The sequence below is a fragment of the Ciconia boyciana genome, chromosome 5 (assembly GCF_034638445.1).
Source record: "Ciconia boyciana chromosome 5, ASM3463844v1, whole genome shotgun sequence".
Taxonomy (NCBI): domain Eukaryota; kingdom Metazoa; phylum Chordata; class Aves; order Ciconiiformes; family Ciconiidae; genus Ciconia; species Ciconia boyciana.
The window spans coordinates 2,883,899-2,910,263 of NC_132938.1; the positions used below are offsets into that span (position 1 = coordinate 2,883,899).

Below are 26,365 nucleotides of genomic sequence, written 5' to 3' on the forward strand. Positions count from 1 at the left end.
CAGTATGGTTTTGTGGTTCTGGTTTTAGGGCAAACATGCAAGGTGACTTTTGAATATTCTGTAATAATACATTTCATGATGTTTTCCTGCAAATGTCACTGTTACTTTTTATTTTTACAGTGAAATATTTCCATGCCAAGAGTCTTTTGAATTGGATTCATATAATTTTTGTTTACTGCATCCTAACAAAGATCAGAATTACTCATATGATATGCTGCTTTGAAGAAGTTTTTGAACATTGTTTTATTAAAAAACAACAACAAAAAACCACAAAACCTTTTGGCAGTAATGTAAAGAATGTGCTTATGCTGGAAACAATAGAAAGCCAAGTAAATTCCTCTTTCCCATGTGGTATGAGATGCTTAGGGCTTGTCAAATTTATTTTTGGTCTGTTGGTTCAAAATAAAAAGAAAACAGAAATCTTATGTCATAGAACATTAACTTCTTTCCTTGTTTTCTGTTGTTTAGGTGGATAGTTTATCGGCAAACTATGGATAGTCCTGAATGTTTCAGTGCAACCCACTTCCAGCGTTACCTCTCCAGTGTCCTGGAGGCTCAGCAAAACCACAGCATCCGTCAGTCCGCTTATGCTAAAAAGAGCAAGCGTCTCTTAGTGGTCTTGCAAGGGTAAATGTTTGAAACTGTTTAAACTGTTGCGTAGAATAAGGGATTTTCTGTTCCCTTCCTATTTCCAAGGCATTTTTAAACTTTCCCATCACTCTGAAGCAGTCAAATTTCTGTGCTTAAGTGTGGTACTCTGTGAATTCTGTTTTATGTATGTATGAAACTCGGCTTTTCTGCAACCTGTTAATTTTATTGCTTGTTCCATTGGAAAAAAGGTGTCCGTGGTCTTCCTTGAATCACATGGAAGAAAGGACTGTATTTGGTGGTTCTTCCCTATTTAGGAGATTGACTGTGATTTTTGGCTTCTCAGAAGAAGTTTTCTTGCCCTTTCCAACTGCATCTTGGACCATTGTTAAATGGCACTTTATTTATTGGTGCAGCTGTGTGTGGTTTGGTTTTGGTTGTTCCCCCCTCCCCGGAGATCCTAGATAGAGAAGTATTTGCCCTTCAAAGGCTGGTGAGACTTCTTCATGCTGGTTATCGGTCTTTAAAGACTGCTGGAGTACCGGTTGTCTGTCTTTAAAGCCATAGATTTAGATGAGGGCAATAGAGCAGAGATAGTTTGGGATTGTGTTGCAAGTTGCACTCCAGAGCTGCAGGTGAATATTACTGAACATTACCTGCTATAGTGTTATCTTAATATTTAGAGGGAGTGTTGTGTGTTGTAGCCCCTGTTAGTACACAAATTTATTATTGCTGATTTTTCCCAACAGACGTGTATTTTGCTGATAACGAAACAAAAAAACATGGAATAAATGCACAACTTTTTACAGAATGCAGAAAAGCTTGTTAGCTGAGTTCTCACTCTGCCTTTCATGTATAATTTTCTTTGAAAGTTTGCTAAAATGTTAAAATCGTTTTGATGAAAAATGGGGATGGAGCACCTCCCTATTTCTTTCAGACGAAGACTTATTGTCTTTAAGGCATTAGGTGACTGAGTATGTTTTGGTAAATTTTAATTTAAGTTGCTTTGGAATAGAAATTAATTTTAGGAAGTGTGATATGATGTGCCATAAAGATTATAATTATATCTCTCAAGTGCTCACAGTACCTTAAACTTTTGAAAGATCAGTGACTGCTAGAGAATCTTTAATAAATAAATTCATAGTTTCCAGAATTCAATGGTCCATTCAGCTTGCAATATTTTTTTCCTCCAAATAGAAACTTAAAAGCCTAAGCTGCTGTGACTCTTACTGAATTTTTTAAACAGAGAATGAGGGTGCTACAGTAAGCATAAGAATCAATCTTTTGCTTTTTTCCAAGTGTTTAGCATCTTTGTGTGCATAGATGCTTGCTTTGTCTTTGCATTTCTGGTAGTCCTTGCTTTGATCCTTCAGCAGTATTAGCTACAAAAAATGTGATACAAGCTTTCAAAGTTCCAGTTGATAAATGATATGAAGAAAGAGAGGCAATATTGCATGCGAGTTGTTATCCAGATAAATATTTGTGCAATTTTTGCACAACACTTCTTATATGGTATGTTTTGACTCTCTGTACTTCAAAATGAACAGCCCTGTAAAGATAGTGACCTCTTAAACTGCTAGCAGAAAGCAGGCTGTCAAAAATACGCTATTCACTCGATACAGCAGGAGATATTTAAGTAAGACTGATTAACATGTTTTGGATAAATGTCAGTTTTTTTGTGCTGTAAAGGTGAAGACTCTGAGCTATCTCTGTTTGACGTTTCCACCTCATGTGTAGCACTTGAACTAGTATCATCTCCAGTAAGTTTGCCCACTCTTTTTCTGAGTCGTTAGCAGGTAACACAAACTAGCTTGAGGGAAGTACTGCCCTAATCTGGCTGCAACGGTTTTGGTTCCCAGGCTACCAAGTGTTCATCTTTTTCACTAAGGGCATATATATGAAGCTTAGCAGTTTCTTCATTGTGGTCCATTCTGATAGTGCTAAAAAGCATGATTTTTTTTCCATGTTTGAGTGAGATACTTTTTTTTCTTAACGTTAGTAGGAGTGGTATAAAGTTCAGTGATGTACAAAGTAACTGATATTCTGGTAGCAGCACTGGCTTCAGGAGGGGTTAATTACAGGTTTTCCATTCTTTTCTGAGTAGTTGAGTGTTGGTATAGAGAGCTTTAAAGTAGTTGGAGTTCTCTAAATAACTGATAAGTGACAACACAGTTTTGAGAGAAGGCTGTAACTGGCTGAGACATAAACATCTGGAATAAAAACTCAGGTTCACCCAAACTTTGTTATCATACAGAAGTATAATACAGCAGTGTCTGGAGTACTGATAAATAATGGATGTGCTAATTATAGAAGCGTGTTTAAATTGGGAGGCTGAGAAGTGAGAGGTGTTGTTTTTTAATTTCTTTTTTTACTTGAATAGCACTTAATATGCTTTACAGTAGGCATAAACATGCTTGTGTTTACATTATGCTTTTTGTGCTTCCTGAAAGCCAGACTTTTCAGTTGTTCAGTGCAAAGTTTATACTGTGTTTCTCTGCAGTTGTCAATAATTTATTTCTAATCTTACTTGCAGTCTGCTTAATTTGTCTGGATTTATCAAGTTTTGCACTGCTTTGTAACTATTTTGGTAGGCTTTTTTAGAAATCTAACCTTCTTGCAAGCAATTGGTTTCTTACTAGATGTTGAAATATGTCATTCTGTTTCTCTGAAACCATATTTCATTCTGTTTTCTTACAGATACAGTGATGTTATTGATGTTGTACAGGCTCTGCAAACTCATCCTGACCCAGATGTGAAGTCGTCTTTCATCATCGGAGCAGTTAATACTTGTGTAGAGCCACTGAGTTGCTATATGGAACATAGGTATGCTTTAAAATATTTTTACTAGTTTGAAAATAGATATGTAAGTTTATGGGATCACTTTTATAATAACTAGAGATATATGATGGTTAAATGCCATTGCACTGTCTTATATCTCATAAGACTGCTAGGTAATCCATCTTGGATGAACTTTGAAGTGCTGTTTGGTTTATAAGGATGATACTTGGTTTCCACTAGGTATATAATTATATATAATATTAATAAAAGTTTAGCTTGTGGAAGAATAAACAAAGATTTTCGTTAGCATACTGCTTAAATACGTATACTCTGGCTAAGGACTTTGTAAAATCAGGACAGTCGACTGTCCCCTCATGTGCTTTTTAACTCATTCTTTTTCTTACTATCTTTTTGTAAGTATGACTAAAAATTGAGATGTGCATGTCAGTTTGGGTTATTGATTGTGTCACTGCTTTTGGATATTAAATGAAGACTTTACAGATTTAAGATATGGAACTTATGGGAAGCAGTCCCAAATTTAGTGGAAAAAAATGACAAAGAACGGAAGCAAAAGCATTGCAAGTACTAAAATCTGATATCCTGGGTTACTGCAGAGGCCGGGTGGGGAGGAAACAGTAGCAAAGCCAAGTCACTGACATTTTAAAACAGTATAGTAAGGTTGCTGTTTCATAGCATATGTATGTGATCCACACTTCAACAAATACGGAACTAATTTCATGGACCTATCTGTAAAATTATGATACTTAAATTTTGCAATTATGCCTTGCAGCTGATTTGATAAAAGTAAGATAAAGCAGTTACAATTTTCACAGTTCTTCACATTGCTGCTATTTGTGATAAAACTCTGTGCATCACAGCTTAGAGGTGAACTGCCCAATCACGTTCAAAAGTGCATTCCTTAAACTTCCTAGCTATTTTTAAAACACTAACCAATATGCTTCTTGTGCTTTGCGCTAGTCAGTAAATAGATGTTACCTTACAGCTTCTTTTTGTCTCCGTGACAAACATTATAAATAAATAATAAAAACTTCATAAAATATTGTTGAATTGATGCTGGAGTGCTGTTTCAACTTGTTCTTTCCATAACTATAGGAAAGACAAGTTCCATTCCTAGTTTTTGTTTGTTTTTTTTTTTTAACTTACCAATGTGTTACTGGTCATGGTACTGAGTAGTATTTATAGCAGCAGTGGCCTGCAATCCTTTGACTAACATTGTTTGTCTCCTGAAGTGCAGTAGCAATTGAAGGAAGAGGCTTAGCCTATGCTGTAGACTATTTGTGTCTCACTTTGAAGTTTCTTCTGATAAGAACTTACCAAGTAGCCACGTACTGCCAATGACAAATCTTTCAGTTGGGAAGCTTTGACGATTTCACTGTGAGAATCGAGAAGAGTGATTTTTAATGTCTGACTTGAAACTTTTGCAGTCAAGAAAATCAAAACTATTTCTTGTCTCAAAGTTCATTACTGTAGAGATCTAGCTCTTTCATGAGCCTAGGATGAAGCTCTTCCCTGTGTTGAATAGCAAGCCAGAGCAGGAGAGAGGTAGTTGAAGTGGGACAGATGAGGTACTATCTCTGGAGCTTTTGTGTGCATGATAAAGCTCATAAAAATAATTGTCGCTTGTCTGACACAGTACCAGAAAGTGGTACAATATGTACAGAAAGCATTATGTACATACGATCTTTCCAGGAAGAGTTCCCACCATGTTTGGAAGGCACAATTCTTTAGGGCAAGCTTAAAATTCCTATTGTTTAAATAGTAACCTTTCTGAGTACCTAGAATACAGAATAGATTGCGTGGTGGTAATTAGCTCTTAAATCCATTAAAGAATTAAAACCATCCACAAAACAATTTTTGGGGAAGAACTCCTGAAAGACATAAACTGTGGGGATGTTCGTTGTATGGATTGAGGAAAAGAAACATGAAAATGGGTTGGATAGTAAGACGCTAGCTGTCAGTGTCCAAATGAATGCAAATGCTTTACTTAAATAATAATATCCATTCTTGATATACAAACTTCTGGTTTTTTTAGGCTTCTTTTTCCCAAGTTCTTGGACCAGTGTTCACAAGGTATGTGTCACTTTTTTCTTGATTTTGAGCTATACAGAACAAGTAGCTGAGCCATATGGCCAAATAAATACGTTGTAAATGCATATAGTCAAAGGATCATGATAAACTCTTGGAGGTAAGAACCATCTGTGCAGAACAGACAATCTCTCTCTGCCTACATTATTAGACACCATAGGTGCACGGAGAAGATGTAAGAATCTGGAGCATGATGCATTCTGGTTGTCCTCATCTGGAGGATGGGTTTCCAAAGACCATGAGTTAAACTGCTTATCTTGATCTGTTGTAACTCGTGCTGTGTTGTTAATCTAGGAGCAAAATGGATTGGATTTGAGTTTCATCCTCTTTGGGGGAGGCATGGGGAAATGGAGCTCTCCTTTCATTTCTGCTGTTTTAGAAAGGGAAAAATGAACTGGTTACCTTGTTCCCTGTATCCTCCTCTTAATGCGGTGTGGAGGATCCTTGCAGGGTTCATTTGACATTGCAGCAGACAAAAAAGCTCACTTGCAGAAGAACTGTTTCTTACCTGTATATTTAATTTTATATCCTGACTCTGAAATGAATCATTGACTTCATCCTCCTCCTTGTCAGGCTTGGAACTTAGAGCAGCTGTTGGCATAAGAGGGATATCATCCTTCCTGACCTATCATCAAATAAGTTCTTTTAAGTTTTCAACAGAAGAAGCAAACTCGACTATAGCACCTTTATAGTAGTTTCTAACAGTTGTATAGCTGATTCACAACATTAAGACCAGTACATGTGGTGTGTGTGTATATATGAGAACAGATCTCTCCAGTCAGATAATCTTTATTTTAGGCAGGCTATAAGCTCAGCCTGAAATTGGATAGACCAATGACAGTTGAGGTACTATTTTTTTTTTAAGGCGCTGTTGGACCGCAGTTACTGCAGTATGACTTTCTGATCTTATGCTCATGTCTTCCCAAGTGAACTGCAGGACTGTAATTTTTGTGTTTGCATTTAAATGCAGTTGTCAGAGTAGGATGCTGCACTTTTCTTGTGGCTATTTAGACTCTGTAGTGCTCCGTTTTCCTGCCAGAATTATGCCTCCTCCTATTCATGTGTGAAGGAAGCCCAAAAGAATGAAGTTGTGAACAAGCTGGAAAGTATGTAGGTGTTATTATATAAATCACTATTTTATTCTTATTTGGAGAAAAATGTTGATGCTCCACACTGGGGAACTGACCAATAGATAACTATCATGATTATAGCCATGGGTGAAATTGAAGAGAGCAGGAGAATGTTAAGAGTTAAGAATATAACAAAGTATCAATACCCACTGAGAAGTTAAGAGTGCAAGCATGCCTCTTTGTTTTATGACAGAATTAAAAAAAAAAAAAATACTTAAAGCTATATTTTTTTTAAAGTGCAGTTGTACGTACCTGATTGGGTGAGAATTTGTCATTGTTCAAGGAGGAACTAGAAGATACTTAGGACAAGTATAGCTAATTTTCCTATGGTCCAAACACTGAAAGAAGGATAAATACCAGAGGTTAGAAGAATGTTGTTCTGGCAGTGAATTACTCCTGCATGTTGCAAGGTTTTGTCATCTAGTTTTCAGATACAAAATGTGACATTAGATAGCCTAGAGGTCTATTTGTGTAAAGCAAATTGTTTCCCATGAATAGGGGCATTTTTTGTGTAAAAAGTTTTAGGAGGAAAAGTATGCTTTGAACTGAGATGTGGTACACTCTTAAACTTTCCAGACAAATGCAAAATTATATCACATGTATAGTAGAGAATTTATTTCTGCATAATTGAGAATTCTTTTCTGGTGCAACAATAGCAATATTTAATGAGACATTCACTGTGAGAGGTATTTGTCCTAATTTTTTTTTTGTCATGCACCCCAGTAATATTGTTTGTGTTAATGTAACATCAGTGGGCCAATGCAGTGTTGTAATGAGCGTTGCACAAATCTGGAAACAGAAACTTGCAATGCAGGTATAAGACAAGGCAAATATGGGTAGAGGCAAGTCGGAATTAATCAGACTTTTGGGTGGTTAGCTTGTCCACATAACTATCTTGCAAATTTTGGGAGTGAGTAGGGTTAGCCTTTTGCTGCTGCTTTCTGGGTCCCTTCTATTGTGTGGCTTTCTGAAAGGGTACCTGTGCATGTGATCAACATTACATCATTTGACAACATGACATGACACTTTCAGCTTGGAAAGCCACAGACTAAAAGAAACAGATGAAGATCAGGGAGAACTGATAAAGCCTTGAGCAGAGTGACCAACGGTAGCAGTTTTGTTTTGTCTCTCCCTTGCATGCTCGTTTAAACTTAAAAAAAATTCTTGCCACCATGAGTGTGCAGTAATTTCCTTTTGTCTCACTCCTTCCAAATATGCCTCTTTCTAAAAATTTTTTTTATTTATTATTTATTTTTATTTCTTGCACAGAAGCTGTAAGATGACACCTTACTAGTCTAAGGGCACATTGGCATCTCTTATGTTGTACATGAAGTTGTTTTACAGATTAAGACATCACCATTGTTGAATCACAGAATCGTATAGGTTGGAAAAGACCTTTAAGATCATCGAGTCCAACCGTAAACCTAACACTACCAAGACCACCACTACACCCTGTCCCTAAGCACCTCATCCAAACGTCTTTTAAATACCTCCAGGGATGGCGACTCAGCCACTTCCCTGGGCAGCCTGTTCCCATGCTTGATAACCCTTTCGGTGAAGTAAAATTTCCTAATATCCAGTCTAAACCTCCCCTGGCGCAACTGGAGGCCATTTCCTCTCATCCTATGGTTTGTTACTTGGGAGAAGAGACCGACCCCCACCTCTCTACACCCTCCTTTCAGGCAGTTGTAGAGAGCAATGAGGTCTCCCCTCAGCCCCCTTTTCTCCAGGCTAAACAACCCCAGGTCCCTCAGCCGCTCCCCATCAGCCTTGTGCTCCAGACCCTTCCCCAGCTCCGTTGCCCTTCTCTGGACACGCTCCAGCCCCTCCATGTCTCTCTTGGAGTGAGGGGCCCAACACTGAACACAGCATTCGAGGTGCGGCCTCACCAGTGCCCAGTACAGGGGCACGATCACTGCCCTACTCCTGCTGGCCACACTATTGCTAATACAAGCCAGGATGCCATTGGCTTTCTTGGCCACCTGGTCACACTGCTGGCTCATATTCAGTGGCTGTCAGCCAATACTCCCAGGTCCTTTTCCACCAGGCACCTTTCCAGCCACTCTTCCCCAAGCCTGTAGCGTTGCATGGGGTTGCTGTGGCCCAAGTGCAGGACCCAGCACTTGGCCTTGTTAAACCTCATACAATTGACCTCAGCCCATCGATCCAGCCTGTCCAGGTCCCTCTGCAGAGCCTTCCTACCCTCAAGCAGATCAACACTCCTGCCCAAATGGTGTCATCTGCAAACTTACTGAGGGTGCACTCGATCCCCTCATCCAGATAATTTATAAAGATCTTAAACAGAACTGGCCCCAACACAGAGCCCTGGGGAACACCACTTGTGACTGGCTGCTAACTGGAATAAACTCCATTCACTGCTACTCTTTGGGCCGATTGTACATTTGGGAGCAAAGAGGATCCATTATTTTTGTAAAGCATATGTATTTTTAATCTGTGCCTCCTGTTTCTTTACTGCTTCCATTGAACATACTGTTCCCCAGACTGCAAAGATTTTTTTCTGTAGATGAGCTTCATCTAAAGAAAGATGAGTTTTCATCTTTAGATTATTCCTTATTTACACATAAGGAATTAAACAAAACTGGGTGGTCTTCAAAATGCAGTAGAAACCGAGATGGCAGTGACAATTTAAATAGAAAAGGTCAAAATTATTTGTTACTAAAGCTATGTAGGCATCTTCCAGTCCTCGGAAAGCTATTTTTCTTCTGGATTACCCTATGTGTTGGTCAGTTCGATATCATGGACTGTTGCCTGCTAACCCGGGGCCAGTTTTTGTGGGATACTGGCACCTACAAGATTTATGCATAGATGTGTGCAGAGCCAAAGCTTGCAGATTCCCCAGGCTCTGAGCAGTCTTCTGTTACTTCCAAGGTTGTGTGGGAGTTTACAAGCAAGAATGACAGCTAGTGCCCAAAAGCTGTTCCCCTTAGACAAGCGAAAATGAAGTGGGGAGTGATGGAGAAAGAGTATGGGTGAGGAGCGTGAGGAAAGATGCATAGGTTTCTGATTTGCTAGATATTTTATTCCTTGAATCTCTTTCTTTAAGCTTTACCAGCTTAGTCCTTGACAATTGCCTATTCTCTCCAAGGCATAGTGCTTCTACCTGGAATATATGTTTTGTAGCATTTGTGTTATACAGCCTTTTTATTGTTGTGTGCCAACTTCACAGAAAGTATAACTATGTTTTTAATTAAACTTGACTTTTAAATCAATATCAAGTTTGGGGATATTAAGAAAAAAACCCACTGCGTGCATAGCACACCCACAGTGTGGTGGTTGTTGATTAGCTTATTCATACTTTTCATCTTAATTGCATGATCTACATAATAATTTCAAGCGTGCGTGTGACTTAAATTTCTAAGCGTGCTTGCTGTTCTTCTCCCCGCCCTGTCTCTCTCAAGAGCAACTGTATATTGGAGAAAACTTAGATGTTTCTGAAATTGGAGCAGAAACTTCTGTGGGGAATTAAAAAAAGAGAAATACTAATGATGGAAATTTGCTTGGGCTATTATTAAAATTCTAACTTGAAAGGGTCAGTGATGCAAGTAACAGTGACTGGAAGCATATGGTATAATGTAAGTAGCCCAGAAAAATTTGGTATAGAAATGACTGTGTAAGGAAGCCTCTGCAAGGATTAGTGTACTTTAAAGACTTCTGTAAAGATCAGGAATAACTGTAGGCAGCAGTTCATGGTGTGAGCTTTGTTACATATTCTGCTTTACTTAGTGATGAGTTGGGGGTGGGGGAAATGCATCCTGGTTCAATCATTCATGGAAAGTCAAGAGTTTATTGTTCTGTCTTACACTGTACCTGTAGTTACAGGAAAGTGTCTGAAATGAGCTGCACGTCTTGAGCAAAGGATAGCATTCCTTACACATTTTGGACAATATTGACATCCTAGGGAGTCAGGAAGAGTTGGTGCTGCAACCCCTTTGAGGAACTGGGCTGAAATTCATTCTCATGTAATGCCTTCTTGATATAACTGGAAAGCAGAGATCCTGTAACTGAAATTAGTTGTATGATAACTGCAATAAGTCATCTTGCATTTTTTCCTTAATGAGATGCCTTCCAGTGCCCAAGGCTTGATGGCTGTGATTGTTGGTGTGTTATTTCTGATTGCCTTCAGAGGCATCTGCAGTAGAATCATAGAATCGTTTAGGTTGGAAAAGACCTTTACAGTCATCAGTTCCAACCGTTAACCTAACACTGCCAAGTCCACCACTAAACCATGTCCCTAAGCACCACATCTACACATCTTTTAAATACCTCCAGGGATGGGGACTCTACCACTTCCCTGGGCAGCCTGTAGTAGCAGCAGTTGGTTCTCATTTAACAGGAAACTTGTCTTATACCTGGCAAGACAGCAGGTATAACATGAAGACTGTGTTGCCATCTTCAAATCTTGGAAAGTTTTTGCTTAGGAAGAGTAACCATTTCTTCAATGAAATTGGTGGCACTAGGTGCAAAGTGAAGGGATACTGTTAAGTCTGAAAAAGGAATTGCTTTTCTGGTGACACAGCTGAGTCTTTTTGGGAATTGGGGCTTGGGACAAAAAAACCATCCTGTTGTTTTTCTCTGTTATCATTTTTGATGCATTTTGGGTTCAGACTTGCTGTCTGAATACCATTTCAGGGTCGGTCTTTAAAAATGGAGACCAAAAAAAAAAAACCCAAACCCTTCTCTTGCTTTTGGAAGTGGCAACTGTCACAGTCCAAAATACTGATTTCTTTTTTTTTAGCTGTTCAGCCTATTTTTCTACATATTGAATTTGCCAAAAGGCTTTAAACATTAGTGTGTTTTATTAAACTAGTCCTTCTCAAATTGATTCTCATATGAATTTATTCTTCTAAGTAATTGATTCTTTTGATTAATTGAGTCTAAATTGCTTCTGTTACACGGACTAATTGAAAGAAAAATGTCTTGACCTGGTATAGCTGGGTTTTGGCAAAGCAGGCCTTCCTCATTAGTCGAGTCATCTTCAGTGACTGGCACTGTACTGGTAGGTTCATGTTTTTAAATTTTTAAATTTTTTTTGTAAGATTGTTTTCACTGAATCATAAGAAGCCACAGATTACAACATCCTGCCTCTTTCCCCTTGAGTCATTCCAGTGACTGAAAAGGGCTGTCTCCTTCAGGAGGTATCATTCCTGCATGTCTACGGGTTGTGACAGAACGGGCTTCTGAGCTGGCTGCACTCTAGATGCAGTTGCAAAATAAATAGTTAACTATAATTCTGCATTTGGTTATTCCACAGTGTTCGTGTGTGAGGTTAGATGGGCTTCTGAGTTTTTGCTGGGCAGGCAAGAGATGAGAAGTTCCTTGCTTGTTTGTCTTTGTTGTTTGGTGGTTTGTTTTTTTTTTCCCCCTTAGTAATGTTAATGTAGTGAGGTGGAAGGAAAATAAGAGAAGAACGGCTGGTATATTACTTAATTGTTTATTAGCACCGTTGCATACCTGACTTCTGTAAACTATCCTCTGATTTCCATACACAGGACTAGTGAGTAACGTGGTTTTCACAAGTCATGCTACAGAGCAGAAGCATCCACTCCTTATACAGCTGCAGAGCCTTATCCGAGCGGCAAATCCTGCTGTTTCATTCATCTTGGCAGAAAATGGAGTTGTAACTAGGTAACGTTAATCACTATCCAGTATTTGTCACTTTTGGCAGATGGGACACATGCACTTAGAAACTTGTATTCTCTTGTTTTACTGTGGTAACTCATACAAAGGAGATGCAGGTTTTTCTTATTTGCTTCTCATGCGAAAGGCATCTTCCCTTTACATTTATGGTCATATAAATATAGGGATTAGGAAATTTATGTTTTTGTTTGCAGACTGATTTATGGTACTGTTCCTGTCATACTAAGGGAAAAATACTCTTAATTTTACTGTGACTAACACGTTCTGTTTTATGTAAGTAGCATACAGATAGTGGCCGTATTATTGAACTTATAAAATTAAAAATCTTCATCTTTGTCTCTTTATAGGAATGAGGATATTGAATTAATTCTCTCAGAAAGCAGTTTTTCAAATCCTCAGATGATGAGAGCTCGGTATTTAATGTATCCTGGCTGGCAAGTATCTAGACTGAGAAATTAAAACTATTTTTTAATTAACTTGAAGATTAAAAAGTCTCACTAACTTAATTTATAATTTTTCAAGACTACTCATTTGGAACAGGCAATAGCTTTGTAAATCATTTTTAAAAGAGAGCTGATGAGTACTCTTAGTAGATACACGATTGCTGTCCTTTTATGGGGGGAAAAGATCCTTTCTGGACACCATTTAAATCAATGGCAAGATTACTGTTGCTTTTCAGAAGAATAGAAAAGAACCCTCTGGGAATAAGCTGGGAAGGATTGGGATGGGTGAGGTCAATAATGACTAGAGTAATTTCATTCTGACAGCTATTCAGCCTTACTGGAATGAACTTGCTATGTCAGTCTAGCTATTAGCAGAACAATTATTCATAAAAACCAGCAACCTTACTGACAGTCTTGGCAGAGGCTAAGGGCACAATAATACATGGTACCAAGCTTTCCATTTAATACTGAGGGATATTTTTCATGGTTCAGGGTTCTTTAGACATCTTGTTCCAGTTATCTGTGCTGCACCTACTGGGCAGAAAATGTAAACCTGTCAGCCATTATAACTCCTGGGTGACTGTTTTCTAGTTAGGTTTATAGCGCTGGAAGCACAGTTTATTTACCATACCTTGCCAGTCCTGTATGCATGTATATCTTTTTATTCATAATTCTTGCTCTAAATTGGATGCAAGTAATGCTCCTAAAGTAAACTGGTACAAAGCTTGGCATGTCAGAGCTGCTTGTGGATTGCATGGAGCCAAAGAGGGAGAGAGAAAGCAGGAAAAGAAAGCATTTAAAACTTGTGGACAACTGTTAATCTATTAGATGAAAGTATGCAAGAACAGTATGTAGATAGTATGTAAGAAAAAAATTGCAGAGCAGGAAGAGCATCGAAAGGAGTCCTGAGCGCTTTGAACAACCTAATGCTGTTAATAGCACATTTTCGTGGATGTCTTAGAGAAGAAAGCTTAGCATTTTTCTTCCTATGAGCAAGGCTTACCTGTGGTAAAATAATAGATGCTCCTTTTAAGAAGTTTGTTAGATGAAAAGCACGAGTGTGCGTGTGTTCTGTGTATTGAAGGTGTGTGTTTGTTTTTGTCTTAAGGTATGAAGGGAAATATGGAGCTGGGTCTGTCTTCCCTCCAATGGTTCAGATCTGTGTATGGTTTAATCGTCCTCTAGAAAAAACACGATTTGTGACCAAATGTAAAGGTACAAATGAACTTTGCCTGACTTGACTTAAATCCAAGTTTGAAATACTGAGGAATAGAGGGGAAGGCAGGCACTGAGGTAGCACAGTTATTTGATTACTGCTGAAGTAAACCTTTAATTGAAAATTCAGCTTTCCTTCCTTAAAGTACAGTAAATTATCTTCTTTAGTGCCTGCTCTGGAAAACTGGCCCATGGTTTTGTTCAGATTAAAATCTAATTTAATTTTTGGTTTCTGGAGGCTGACACACTTATCTTTATACGTTTGCTTTTTATTTTCTGTTTAATTTTATTTAGTAGTGTTGAAATAAAAGTTTATAAGTGAGCATCAGCTTCTACTTTGTATGCCGAATAATTCTTTGTAGTTACTAGAAAATAGGCTCAGAAAATAGGCTCGACTCTGTGTTAGGCTACTAGAGCAGATATATAATCATGCCTTTCCTTCTTTCCTTAGCAAAACAGTGTTAAGGAGCACCATTTTACTTTCCACACACACTGTAAGCGTTCATTATGCCAAACACATGTTATTTCCCACCTACCCCATAGCAAAGAAATGAGAACACATAGAAATGTTATGTAGTGGGGCTCCGGGGGACACTGCAGCTTTTTCCCCTGAAGCACTAGGATGTGGACTAGAGACCTGTAGCATAGGTCTAACCAAAAGCTACACCAAGGAGAAGAAAAATAAGTGAGGTAATCTGTTTGTCTTCTGTTTCAAACAGCGATTAAGTCATTGCTCAAGCCAAGTCCTTTTTCTGGAAACATTTATCACATCATGGGCAAAGTTAAGTTTTCAGGTAAGGGCAGATTACTACTTGTGTGTTGTCTTGTGATTGCACTGCATGTATATATATTTGAAAACTTTTTTATGTACTGTATTCTGTCTACACCAATGTGTTGATGTTAAATTAGATTAGCAATTATCAAGACATTTCTTTCTTCTGTCTTCTCCTTGTTAGATTCTGATAAAGTAATTGAAGTCTGTCACAACACATCATCTAATTCACTAAGCCTCGTGCCTGTTCAGGAGGGGCCAACTCCTCCTGATTCAAGAAGTGATAACAGAGATTGCAGCAGTCAACAGGAGTGCTTTCTTGTGTTCATTGGCTGCTCTCTTAAGGAAGAGGATATAAAAGACTGGCTCAGAGAAACTGCAAAACAGGTTTGTGGGCATGTTTACTTCTGTTCAGTGTGATCTGTTTTGGCATTTCTTAACAACAAAAGGAGAAATCTGAGTGTCTCAAAAAAAAAAAGTTTTCATCTCCTTTTTCTTCTACCAAGGTACTAGCATTCCAGTGTTTAAATATACTTCAGACAGAGGATTAACAGTTTGCAAATGTGTATTGTAATTTGTGCATTGTTTTAATATCTGCTACAGCATATTCATGGATTGGTCTGCTTTTGAACGCTTGAGCAAATGGAATATGTCCAGAATAAACACAAGATGATTTAGCTGAGACATGATTGCCAAAAGCTAAAGTGTAGTATGAAATAAATCTTCTTGAAGTACCTGAACACTGCAAGGCTGAAAAGTTGTTTTGATTCACTAAATTAAACCTCCTTGGAAGTAATCCACTGAAATGGAGGGTATAGGTTTTTTTTCATTTTTGTCTTGCTTAATTTGTCAAGTGTGCAGCTATGTAAGACTTCATGTATTTCTGCATGGCTAACGTACCTATGCAATAGAAGTTGGAGTAGGGAACAGGGAATATGCACATTGTAAGAAGCCTAGAAGGCACATTTTGCATTTCTGGTGTCTTGCTGACTTCACTCAGTGACTGGCATGACCTGACCAGGACTGCAGGCCAAGATGGTTCACTGCTACACAACTAATACCAGCAGGTATTACTTTTGCCAGGCTGCACATTAAGGTCTTAGGAAGTGAGTCTTGAGGTTTGATTCAGAAATACACTTGGACAGAAACTGTTCAGCCATACACATTGCATATTTTAGCACCCTAGTTGGAACCTGAGCCTATAGTTCCAACTGTGCCCTTTTGTGATGCCCATTTTGGAACAGCTGTTAGTTAAAAATACTCATGGTTACTTCTTTATGGCTTAGGATGTGCATAGTATCTCTAAAAAGTTGTGTAGGAAGGGAAAAAAGTTTCCTGCAGACCATTGTTGGAGCTGTTTCTAAGGATCTTCAGGTTCTCACCCCTGTTCTCCTAGCAGATTGTGTTACTTCAGGGTAGTATACATTTTCTGTGATGACATCTCATGCTCTGTATATATCACATGGGTAATATATGGAGACATGCTCTCGATACGTAAGAAAGCACTCTATGGAATAGCATTTAATTTTAAGTTCCAAGTTTTCATAAAATTAAAATAGTATCTCAAGTGTGAAGTGCTTCCTCTTTGAGCAGTTCAAGACTACAAATAGTCTTTGTACAGTCTCACTAGTCATGGCTAATTAAGGGTTTCAGATAGTTCTCAGAGTTCCTGCATGAAAGAAATGAATTATAAAACTTTTCAGACTAAAACCGAGACTTTTTCTGTTCATGTACCAGTTTTTTATTCTTTTTTTGTAGTAGAGCTGTATTAAAACTGTATTATTTAAAATCTAAAATCCTTTTAGATTTGTCATCTCTAACGATGCCTTATGTAAGATCACTTAATTTTCACTTTTGTTTTCAGAACATAGTTGTGAGTGCCTTACTATAATTGAATAATTCTGTCTAGAAATTAATTTTTAAAATACATGCTTCTAAAAGGAGTATTTCTGTGCTGGGCTCGAGCATGATAGTATGTGATCATAGATTTCACTGCCTTTACCCACATTTCCAAGAAAAAACTTACTTTTCTGTAGGTTTGAGTTTTTTCTTAATGTAACTAAATGGTAATATCACATTGTCACTCAGTAGGTATATAACTGGGGTCTCATTCTTCATACAGAAACCTCAGAGGAAAGCCCTGAAAACCAGAGGAATGCTAACCCTTCAGGAAATAAAGAACATTCACGTAAGTAGAAGCAATTAATAGCAACTCCTTCTTCTGGCTGATTTTCTTAAATATCCATTTGTATGATAGAGCATCTCCCATACTTGTCATAACAAGTGTGCTGAGCACTAAATTATTGCAGCACTTACTGTCTTTTTATATCCTTGAAACACAATTCAGGCTGTCCAGGAGGGATTTGAGATATAAATCTTGGTGTTATCTCAGGGCTTCCAGTTAGCTCTGAAAAGTAGGGGGAGGTGTAAGATGTTGGACAAGCGTACGCTTTTGGTTACCGTAATGGTCTTTCCCCATCTTTTCTCCCTGCTCTGTCCTGTGCAGGTTGTCACTTGCAAATTAGGATCCCAAATGCCTAACCCTGCCCTCAGCAACTGCCTTTAGGTTGTAAGTGCTATCTTTGGAGTTGGGTTCCTAAAAGTTTGGCATGGCTATAGTTAGTGTTGCTGTACCTAACTTCCCTAGTCTATATGGATGTCATTTGTCATGCTGGCTTTTCAGAGTGCTCCTCTATAGCCAGGAGCTTTACCTTCTTCCCTGGCTGCTGAGTTCAGCAGAAGGAGTTTTTCTTTTATCTATTTGAGTTTGTTAGGACTGTCTCTAAGCAATTTTGAGTTTTAAATGTTTAATGTACAGTATATTCTTTCCTAATGTAGGTGAAACGCCACTTGGATCCGCTTCCAGCTGGTTATTTTTACAACGGGACTCAATTTGTGAATTTTTTTGGTGACAAAATGGATTACCATCCATGTATCCTTTAAAATGTGGGTTGTTTTGGTGAAGGTTTTAGGTAGGCAACAGACGATGCAAATCTGAAATGTAGACTGTCAAAGCAGATGTTATGGTGAAGAGCCAGTTAGATTTGCAGGTAGTAATATGAAGTGAAGAGTTTTGTTCCTTAAATCTATGCATGGTTACTTGCTATTTAAAGCTTACTATTAAAACACTTTTTCAGAGGTATGATCTAAGACGCAGAATAGAACCAACAAAACAATCCCAAAACTGTATGTGAGCTCACGCAGAGAGTAATTTATGGACCACAGCTTATCAAAGAAATATTTTTCAAACCAAATAGTGCTGTAATATTGCTTAATGCCTGGTCATGACTGATAAAACTTCCAAATGAATATAATTTTGTGTGCATGCATGTGCGTGCACACACTCAAGTAAAAACAATCAGGGTTGTTTTAGGTTTTACTACAGTATCCTTTTTTCTGCCACATATCTTTGCGGTGAAGCTGACGTTAAATGATTGCTCTCATTTTGTAACTCAGTATGAGAAAAACCTTATTGGATGCAATGCAGTAATATGAACAGGGTGTTCAGAATTAGGTGTGGAGGTGCATTTTTTGTAATCACTTTTTAAACTTACTTAGGCAAGTAAAACCTTATTTTAAAACTACTTCAACTTAGCAAGCAGTGTGATTTACTTATAAAATTGTGGCATATACACATGTGTAAATGCACTGTCCTTGCTGGTCTTGTTTGGTATCAGTTGCAGAAAATGAACTGTAGCTGGAGTAGGGTCCTCTGGATTTCTTTCCAGAAATTATTTTTATTTTTTAAACCTGATCATATTTTTGTCTCTGGCAAGAAATGCTAGAGTAATTTCTGTTCTTCTTTCTTGTTCCATAACTTTCTACTGCTTTTGTCTTTATTTTATTACTGAAATTTCAAATTTCGTTTTATATTCCCAGTTTACTTTTCACTTTAACTTTGACAAACTTTACAAAAAAATCCCACTTTACATAAAGTGGGTTCTGTGATTCTGTTTTGGAATAAGAACAAACAGTTATTTTCTATGCCCTATGGGACAAGTTTAAAATTTTAAACCAGCAGACTTCTGTCTGCAGGGTAAGCTCCTAGTTATAGTATACTGGCACAAAATAGCCGAACAGCAAACTTGAACTTCAGTATTCACTGGACCTTTACTACACCACCATCTTTGTGTTTGGCAATAAAAGATACAGGCACTGGTTAACCGCTTGTGGATGATTTGAATTTTGGGCAGAGGTGTTTTGGTTGGTTGGTTGGTTGGGTTTTTTTAGACTTCCACTTAACCAAAATAGCTGTAAACACCTGCAAACCTGCTGTAGTTTTGCTGTTCTTATATTCTTCCTTAGGATTGGGAAATGTCTATTGTGCAACTTCTTTATTCCCCAGTAACACAGAGTAGTTGTGGTTAGGTCTGACGGCGGGACTCCTGGAAGGTAATATATTGAATTTCTGCTCTCAGTCGGTGTCCCTCAACTGGCACATCCTTCAAACCTGTACGTTCTTTTCTAATGAACACTATTTGCACAAATACGTTTCCTTAGTTTTCCAAAATCAGTAATGGACCAATTCATGAACGATTACTTGGAAGAAGCCAACAGGGAAATAGAGAAGTACAACAGAGAACTAGAAGAACAAGAGTACCATGATCTCTTTGAGCAGAAGACATAAGCACGTGCGTTCTGCGCGTTTCTGAACCACCTACTGTCAGTAACCAAAAATGCTGTTGTCCTTGCTGGTTAACTAGAAAATTAAGCGAAATGTCAGTTTTCAGCACTCCTTTTAAAACTAAGAGATCATTCCTGTAAGGTTGGCATTTTAATATGGTAACTGCTTAGCTCTTTGTACTGTCAGGTTTGCTTCCTTCCTTCCACTTCACCTTAATTCCAGACTGTAAAAAGCATCACCTGGAATCTCTGGCTAGTAGTGGAAACTTATTTAAAAGAAGAAAAGAAGCAAAACTGTATTTCCTAGTAGGTCAGAATGTAATCATAGAATTGGTCCGTTGTGCAGATAATCAAACCACTTGAATCTCTGGATGTCCCTTGAAACTTGTTGCACAGGAGCATTGATGAGCAGTGGTGTACTTCAGTATGTGGGATTGGGGGATGTTCCTAAAGCGAGAAATGGGGGAACATTTCAAAAACTCGGAAGAGTACCTAATCCTACAGCTGTTAGGGTGTTCCCAAAGCGAGAAATGGGGGAACAATTAAAAAACTCGGAAGAGTACCTAATGCTACAGCTGTTAAGGTGTTCCCAAAGCGAGAAATGGGGGAACACTTGAAAAACTTGGAAGAGTACCTAACCCTACAGCTGTTAGGGTGTTCCCAAAGCGAGAAATGGGGGAATAATTTAAAAAACTTGGAAGACTACATAATCCTACAGCTGTTAGGGTGTTCCCAAAGCGAGAAATGGGGGAATAATTAAAAAACTCGGAAGAGTACCTAATGCTACAGCTGTTAGGGTGTTCCCAAAGCGAGAAATGGGGGAACACTTGAAAAACTCGGAAGAGTACCTAATCCTACTGCTGTTAGGGTGTTCCCAAAGCGAGAAATGGGGGAACATTTCAAAAACTTGGAAGAGTACCTAATCCTACTGCTGTCAGGGTGTTCCCAAAGCGAGAAATGGGGGAACAACTAAAAACCTCGGAAGAGTACCTAATCCTACTGCTGTTAGGGTGTTCCCAAAGTGAGAAACGGGGAACACTTAGGCATCTCCTTTTTTTCTGAGGGGACAGCGTGTCTCATAACCTCTGCACAGTTTGAATCTGCAGCTGAAATTTTGACTTTTCTAAAGAAAAGATGTTTATACATTTCAGGGTGAAACGAGATAAGTGGAGATATCTTGCTTTCTTCCTAGTGTTGTTATTGGTGTTCTAGAAAATATATGACATGAATGGCGGTAATCTGCAGCTTGCTGTTGCTTAAAAGATGATCTCTGAAGGATTTCTTAGTACTAAAAACTAAGCAAAGCAAGAGAAGAGGGAGATTCTTTAGCTAAAGAATTCCTTTTCATGAAAATGACTTTTTTCCAAAGGTGAAAAATATCAAAAGATATACTTGAAATATGAAATAACTTGTTTGTGAAGCTTTCAGAAGAATTTGCACGCCATAACATTTCACTAAACTGATACACCAGATTTTAAGTACTTGCAACAAAACCTTTACAGTTACTAAATTATATCATAATAGGAATTCTGGCAACTTGTCCTTTAACTTAATTTAGTACAATTTTAAGTGAGACTTCATAGATCTTCAACTGAAAGATTATAAGGTACCCTAGCAGCTACTTAAAGGTAATTATTGAAGCTTATTTGAATAAGCAGATTATCGTAGTATGCTGTGTGTTCAGAATTTAGTCAAGTGAAAACAGTCCAGGAAGAATTTTTTATTTTCATATTCCTTTGCCTTAGGAACAGCTCAATCTTTTAATATAGCTGCAACTTTTCTTTTTGGTCAGATGTATGTAATGCAGTAAGAAATTGAATGAATAATTTCTTAAAGTACACTTAAAATACTTATAACATGTCCATGCAGTCTCTTTCTGTGGCAGGAAAGTGAGGTTTAACTCGTGCCATCAAACTTAAGGCTACATACAGTTTTATGCCTCACTTAAGAAATATATTTTTTACCTTTGGAATCTGAAATAGCTGAAATTTCAATAAGCCTGTTAAAAACTGAAACACCTTTTAGGTAGACTTTCAGTACACATTGCTACTAGCTGGCTCGGTGCCTGTGCTGTGGTGCTTATACAGTGCAGAGATGGAATTCCAGGTGCTGCGGATTGGGATATAGATGTTGATAAGGTTTCGTTACTAGCTTTCCTACTAGGTTTAAAAAGCTGTCTGAATTTAAGAATTATTTTTTTTTGCACACCACGAGACTTTATAAACTACTTGTATCCTGTTAAAGTACAATAAAAGCCAGCGATTAGTTTGTGTTTCTAGGCTTTCTGGGGTAACCTGTATTACAAGTATAGAGCATCATGATAAGGCTCGTGAGTTTATCTATGCATGGCTATACTTTAGTCTTAATATACTGTAGTGCCTGGTAGAGTAAACGTAGCTAGCAGTGGATTTGGGGGGCTAGCGGGTGTTTACAAACTAAGTACAGTTGGTTGCATGAAACTATTTATCAGACCAGGATTATTAGAGTACAAAATTCTGGTCTTAACACTGCAATAAAAAGGGGCATTAGAAAATTCTTAACAAATTATAGTTCTTTGCCAATAAACTTAGTGTAAACCCAGTGTGCTCCTTTTCAGTACGAGTTATCTAATCTGCAAAGCCATATTTCTAGACTAGTGATATGACTATGTAATGTCAGAAGAAATACCCGTGGTTGGGATAGCAGGCACGTCGTTGATGCTTTGTCTCAACTTTTAAGTCAATAACAGAGTAGGTTTAAGTGCAATTGATTGAACGATAGATGAAGATACTGTAGCTTATTTTGCTCTGCTGAACTCTTTTTAAGAACTCCAATTTGTGCAGCTCTCGAAAATAAATGTTGATGGGGCTAATTCATCTGGGGTTGGCGTAGCGAGTTGTAATTACAAGTGAGATGCCCTGTGAACAAAAAGGAAGTAAGTATTCAAAATTGGCGTGCTACTGTGCAAATTGAGCTGTTCCTTAAAAACTGAAGCAGAAGAGCTCAGAACAAAGGCCTAGTATACTTACATACTGTACTGCATGCTATATGGTAATAGCTGTGTATTATAAAGACCTTTCACCATACTGGTACTATTTCAATTAATATATTTTGGTATTGAAATAATTTGATTACCTCAATATTTTTTTTTTAGTTTTTAACTGTGACTTTAAAACAGAAAAAAATACCGAAATAGTGAAACTGTGACAATGATATCCTTTAAACATAGTAGTGCCTTGCAGATGACACCATTTATTCATGGAAGCATAAAATAAATGGATGTCATGGGTTGTATTGCTTGCACCCTCTTTTTTTTTTTAAAGGAAAAACGGTTTTGGTGAAAGGACTTAAAATTAACCTAGTGAAGAATATTAGCACAAATGGTTAAACTGTTTAAAAGAAAACTCTTTGAGGACTAAAATGTGTAAATGCCTGATGCTGCTGATAGTTTAATAGCAGTTGCTGATTATTTTGGAGTTACTTCTAACAATCAGCAGCACTTTTTTAGGAGAAGAGCATAACTTTTGTACTCTGGTCAGAGATGTTTATACTGTATCAAGCCCCAGCTGAAGGGTAATCTGGTTTCCTCACTCTTTTGAAGTCGAGGGGAGGATTGAGATACTTCTAAGGATCTAGTTTTGAAAATTTTTTTAGCTACTGTAAAACTAAAAAAAAAAAAAGCACCATTTCTAAACCACAAATGTTTGGATACCGAAAAAGTGCCATTACACTGTTCCTTTATCTTTTACTGTATTTTGAAAATTGGTAACAGTAACTTTGTGTCCAGGCATTTCTGATATTGTGAAGAAGTGCTGAGAGTCCTCAAGGGGTTTACATGCTTTGCTGACCTCCATGTTAGCAGCTTGTGGTGGTGGTTTTTTTTCCTCACCGAGAATGAGTGTGATCAGAAGTTACTGAAGTTATAGGGAGAAAAATGTGATAAACTTAGGAGAGGAACATTTGCAACTTGAACTGCGCTGCAATCTCGGAGTATTTTATATTAAGCTGTGCAATTTGGTATTAGTCCAATTTTACACTTTGCAATTAACAAAACTGATTGCAGGGAGGATTTAAGTTGCATGTAAAAGTTCCCTAATAAGTTTTTATTATTATTTTTTTTTTTAATTGAAACTTTTCTGAATTTGCACAGATTTAAGCTCTGGAATACTTTGGTATTCTTAAAAGGGAAAAATTGTAACTAGTATAGTGAATTGTAAGCTGTGAGTCGTTAGAACTGCATTGTTGATCTAATTTTAGATTGTTTAAAAATGTACCTCAGAAAGCTAGTGAGAAATTGCTTCATTTTTACACAACGGTCAGCTAATGTAACACTTCTCACTTTACAATGTGCCAAAATTCACTTTTATACTAGTTCTCAATGCTTTAATATTTGCAACTTTAAGTTAAAAACTTGTATTTACAAACACTACTGTAACTTCAGTTAAACTGAATTGTGTGATTGAAGCTTTTAGCCTATTGTATTTATTACACAACTTGATTCAGTAAATATAAAATTACCTTTCCATTTATTTTTGTATTGTTTTACATGTTTATACCTGCAGTTTGTGTGACTTTTACACCTGTAACTCAGATGTGATGGAAAGAACCAATAAACAGTATCCATCTGCTGTCTGTCTTTGGCTTCTTTAATAAACTCGCTGTTTCCTAAACTTGAATTTTTAAGCATGGAGCAGTTTTCTTTTAAAATTTTTTAGTTTTCTAAACTGGCAGAAAGGTGACTAGTCTATATTCAAATGAAAATGTAAAGACTTAAGGAAATTGGTTATTTTTTAAGAAGGTTTAGACCTTCTTGCTTGGGCTTCTAATTGGGTAAAATTTAAAACCAGTTGTAGGATTATGGACCTTAATCGGTTTCCCACCTGCCATCTCTGTCCTTCAACAACTGTACTTAACGATAAGTCGATCGTTGCATATACACAAATGCAGGAGCTAAATCCTACTCCTTGTATTCATACAGATGAGGATGCAGTTTCAAGATCAGCTTCAGTTGAACTAAAATCAGGCTGCCATTGAGAGAGCAATCCCACCTTACCTTCCCGTTTCGGTTTCAGTCACCGAGTGGGAGGCTGTGCACGAGTCCGATCAGTTTGCTGATTTAACTGAATCTGCAAATGATTTCTGTCTCAGTTTGACAATGCTTTTGCTTTTGCTTGGTTGTTTTGGTTTTTTTTTTTTTTAGTAGGAAGGTTTTGCACTTGATTGATTTTTATGAACTGTTTATGTAAAAACAGCATGTTAAATTCAGCCTGTTTTGCATACTCCAGGCACGCACACAAGAAATAGCGGCTTCTGATGCATGGACTTTTGACTGAAACCCAGGAATTTTCCCTTTCTACACAGCTAGTTTTGTAAAGCATGGACTCTTCCACTTGTAAATGCACTTGGGCTGCATCCACTGCTTTTGAACTGCTGAGTACATGCAGTTTCCTTTGACTTTGTGGTACATGCTGTCAACACAACAGTAAACAACTTCCATCTCATCATATAGCGATCGTCTGAGAGAAACAGCCAGTTATCTCTTCAGCATTAGACTACAGAGCCTCTAAAATCGTTCACGTGTCGGCTTTGCCAAGAGCGTTCGGGTCCTGATATATGGTGTATGTTGGGGTATATGGTATATATGGTATATATGTGGGTATATGTTGTCGATACAAGCCTTTGGGCTAGATCTTAGTGCTGGCCAAGTAACTAGGAGAGTTTCCACCATCCCTCAGGTGCCTGAGTAGGGAAATCTAGTCTTGGCCCATGGCTTCATTCATGTCTTACCATGCGGTTATTCTTAAGATGCTCTTCAAATGCAGCTAAGTTGCTGAAGGTCAATGGAAAAAAAAGCGACTTCTTCATTACTTTTTTTTATGCCTGCCTGGATTATCTTCCAAGTGAGAATTTTGCTCTTTTCTCTGGTGCGTAACTCAGCTCACTGCCTTTGTGCCCTGGTTTCTGCGTCTTCCATTCACTTTGGATTTTCAAGATTTAACCTGAGATCAGTTTGTGGTTGATTATTAAAACGTAAAAGTCATCATCGTACTAGGATTTTAAGAGATGTTTGTTGCAAAGAAACGCTTTTACAGGAAGGCTACAGAAATTAGACTGTCGGCTCCGTACATGTAGTTCTTTGGAGCTCTGGCCGGGAGGAGTGCATCTCTAGAGCTCTGTCCATAACAGCCCTTTTAGCTTGAGTGTGAAGAGAAAAACTCTATGACAAGTGACGAGCTGTTTGTGATTTGGGAATTTCTAGAAATTATCCCGATACTGAAGTATAGAGTTTTTTTTCAAGAAGAGAGACATGCCCCTTACCAGACTTGCTGGGACATCTGGTGGTGGAGACCACTGGCTTAATTATGGTCCCCTCCATGAACACGACATAGCATTAAGCAATCATTTTGGGCTGCATTCAGGATGCTCTCCTCCACAAAAACATGAATTACAGCTTTCTTGTGTGTGAGTGTGATACTAGGCACACTTTGGGTTGCACCCTCGAGGTGCAGTCAGCTGTGCTGGGTGCTTAATGAAGTTGAGAGCTCAAATCTCTTGCTTTTGTGCCTCTATCCCAGTACATGTTGCAGACATCAGCCCTGGGCTTAACAAAAGCATACTTCAACAGTTGTCTGGAGTGCTTAAAAGCGGGAAAAATCACCTCCAAATAGAGAGGATGTTGATTTTTATTTTTTTTCTTTCTTTGCAGATACCAATTTCTGTCTCTACAGTTTTATTAGTTGTATACACTTGTAATGTACCATAAGATTTGTTGGGGGGAAGCTTTTAAAGCAAGCACTGTCTTGCCTCTTTACGTGCTCTGCTAGCTACCGATCCCCCTGCTTCTCTGCTTCCTATGACTCTTCATATGACGCAGATGTACCTTTCGACCTGCGGCTTTCCCCCCTATATGGTAATCCTGGGGTGCTCCATCCTACTGGATTCTTTTTTCATGGCAAAAATAAGGGAAAATCATTTTTCTCCATCCCAAGAATAATGAGCTTAAAACTTTCCCAAAGTGGTGGTCGTAACTGATAAGCCTTGAATCGCCCAATGGGCCAGCAGTGCTTTCGCCA

The 26,365-nt window shown here is 38.0% G+C and overlaps 1 protein-coding gene across 3 annotated transcripts in view; it reads left to right on the forward strand.

Annotated features, from left to right (window-relative positions):
* Nucleotides 1–23,920, forward strand: part of DNAAF9 (dynein axonemal assembly factor 9) — an 80,031-nt gene extending 56,111 nt beyond the window's left edge. For all 3 annotated transcript variants that reach the window (XM_072861233.1, XM_072861235.1, XM_072861234.1), the window contains 11 exons: nt 469–627; nt 3,286–3,411; nt 5,420–5,457; nt 12,113–12,248; nt 12,608–12,694; nt 13,812–13,918; nt 14,638–14,712; nt 14,875–15,077; nt 16,813–16,878; nt 17,529–17,622; nt 19,205–23,920. In XM_072861233.1, the coding sequence (XP_072717334.1) occupies nt 469–627; nt 3,286–3,411; nt 5,420–5,457; nt 12,113–12,248; nt 12,608–12,694; nt 13,812–13,918; nt 14,638–14,712; nt 14,875–15,077; nt 16,813–16,878; nt 17,529–17,622; nt 19,205–19,317 (1,204 nt within the window). In that variant the 3' untranslated portion in view covers nt 19,318–23,920. The remainder of the gene's footprint in view (nt 1–468; nt 628–3,285; nt 3,412–5,419; nt 5,458–12,112; nt 12,249–12,607; nt 12,695–13,811; nt 13,919–14,637; nt 14,713–14,874; nt 15,078–16,812; nt 16,879–17,528; nt 17,623–19,204) is intronic.
* The last annotated feature ends 2,445 nt before the right edge of the window (nt 23,921–26,365 follow it).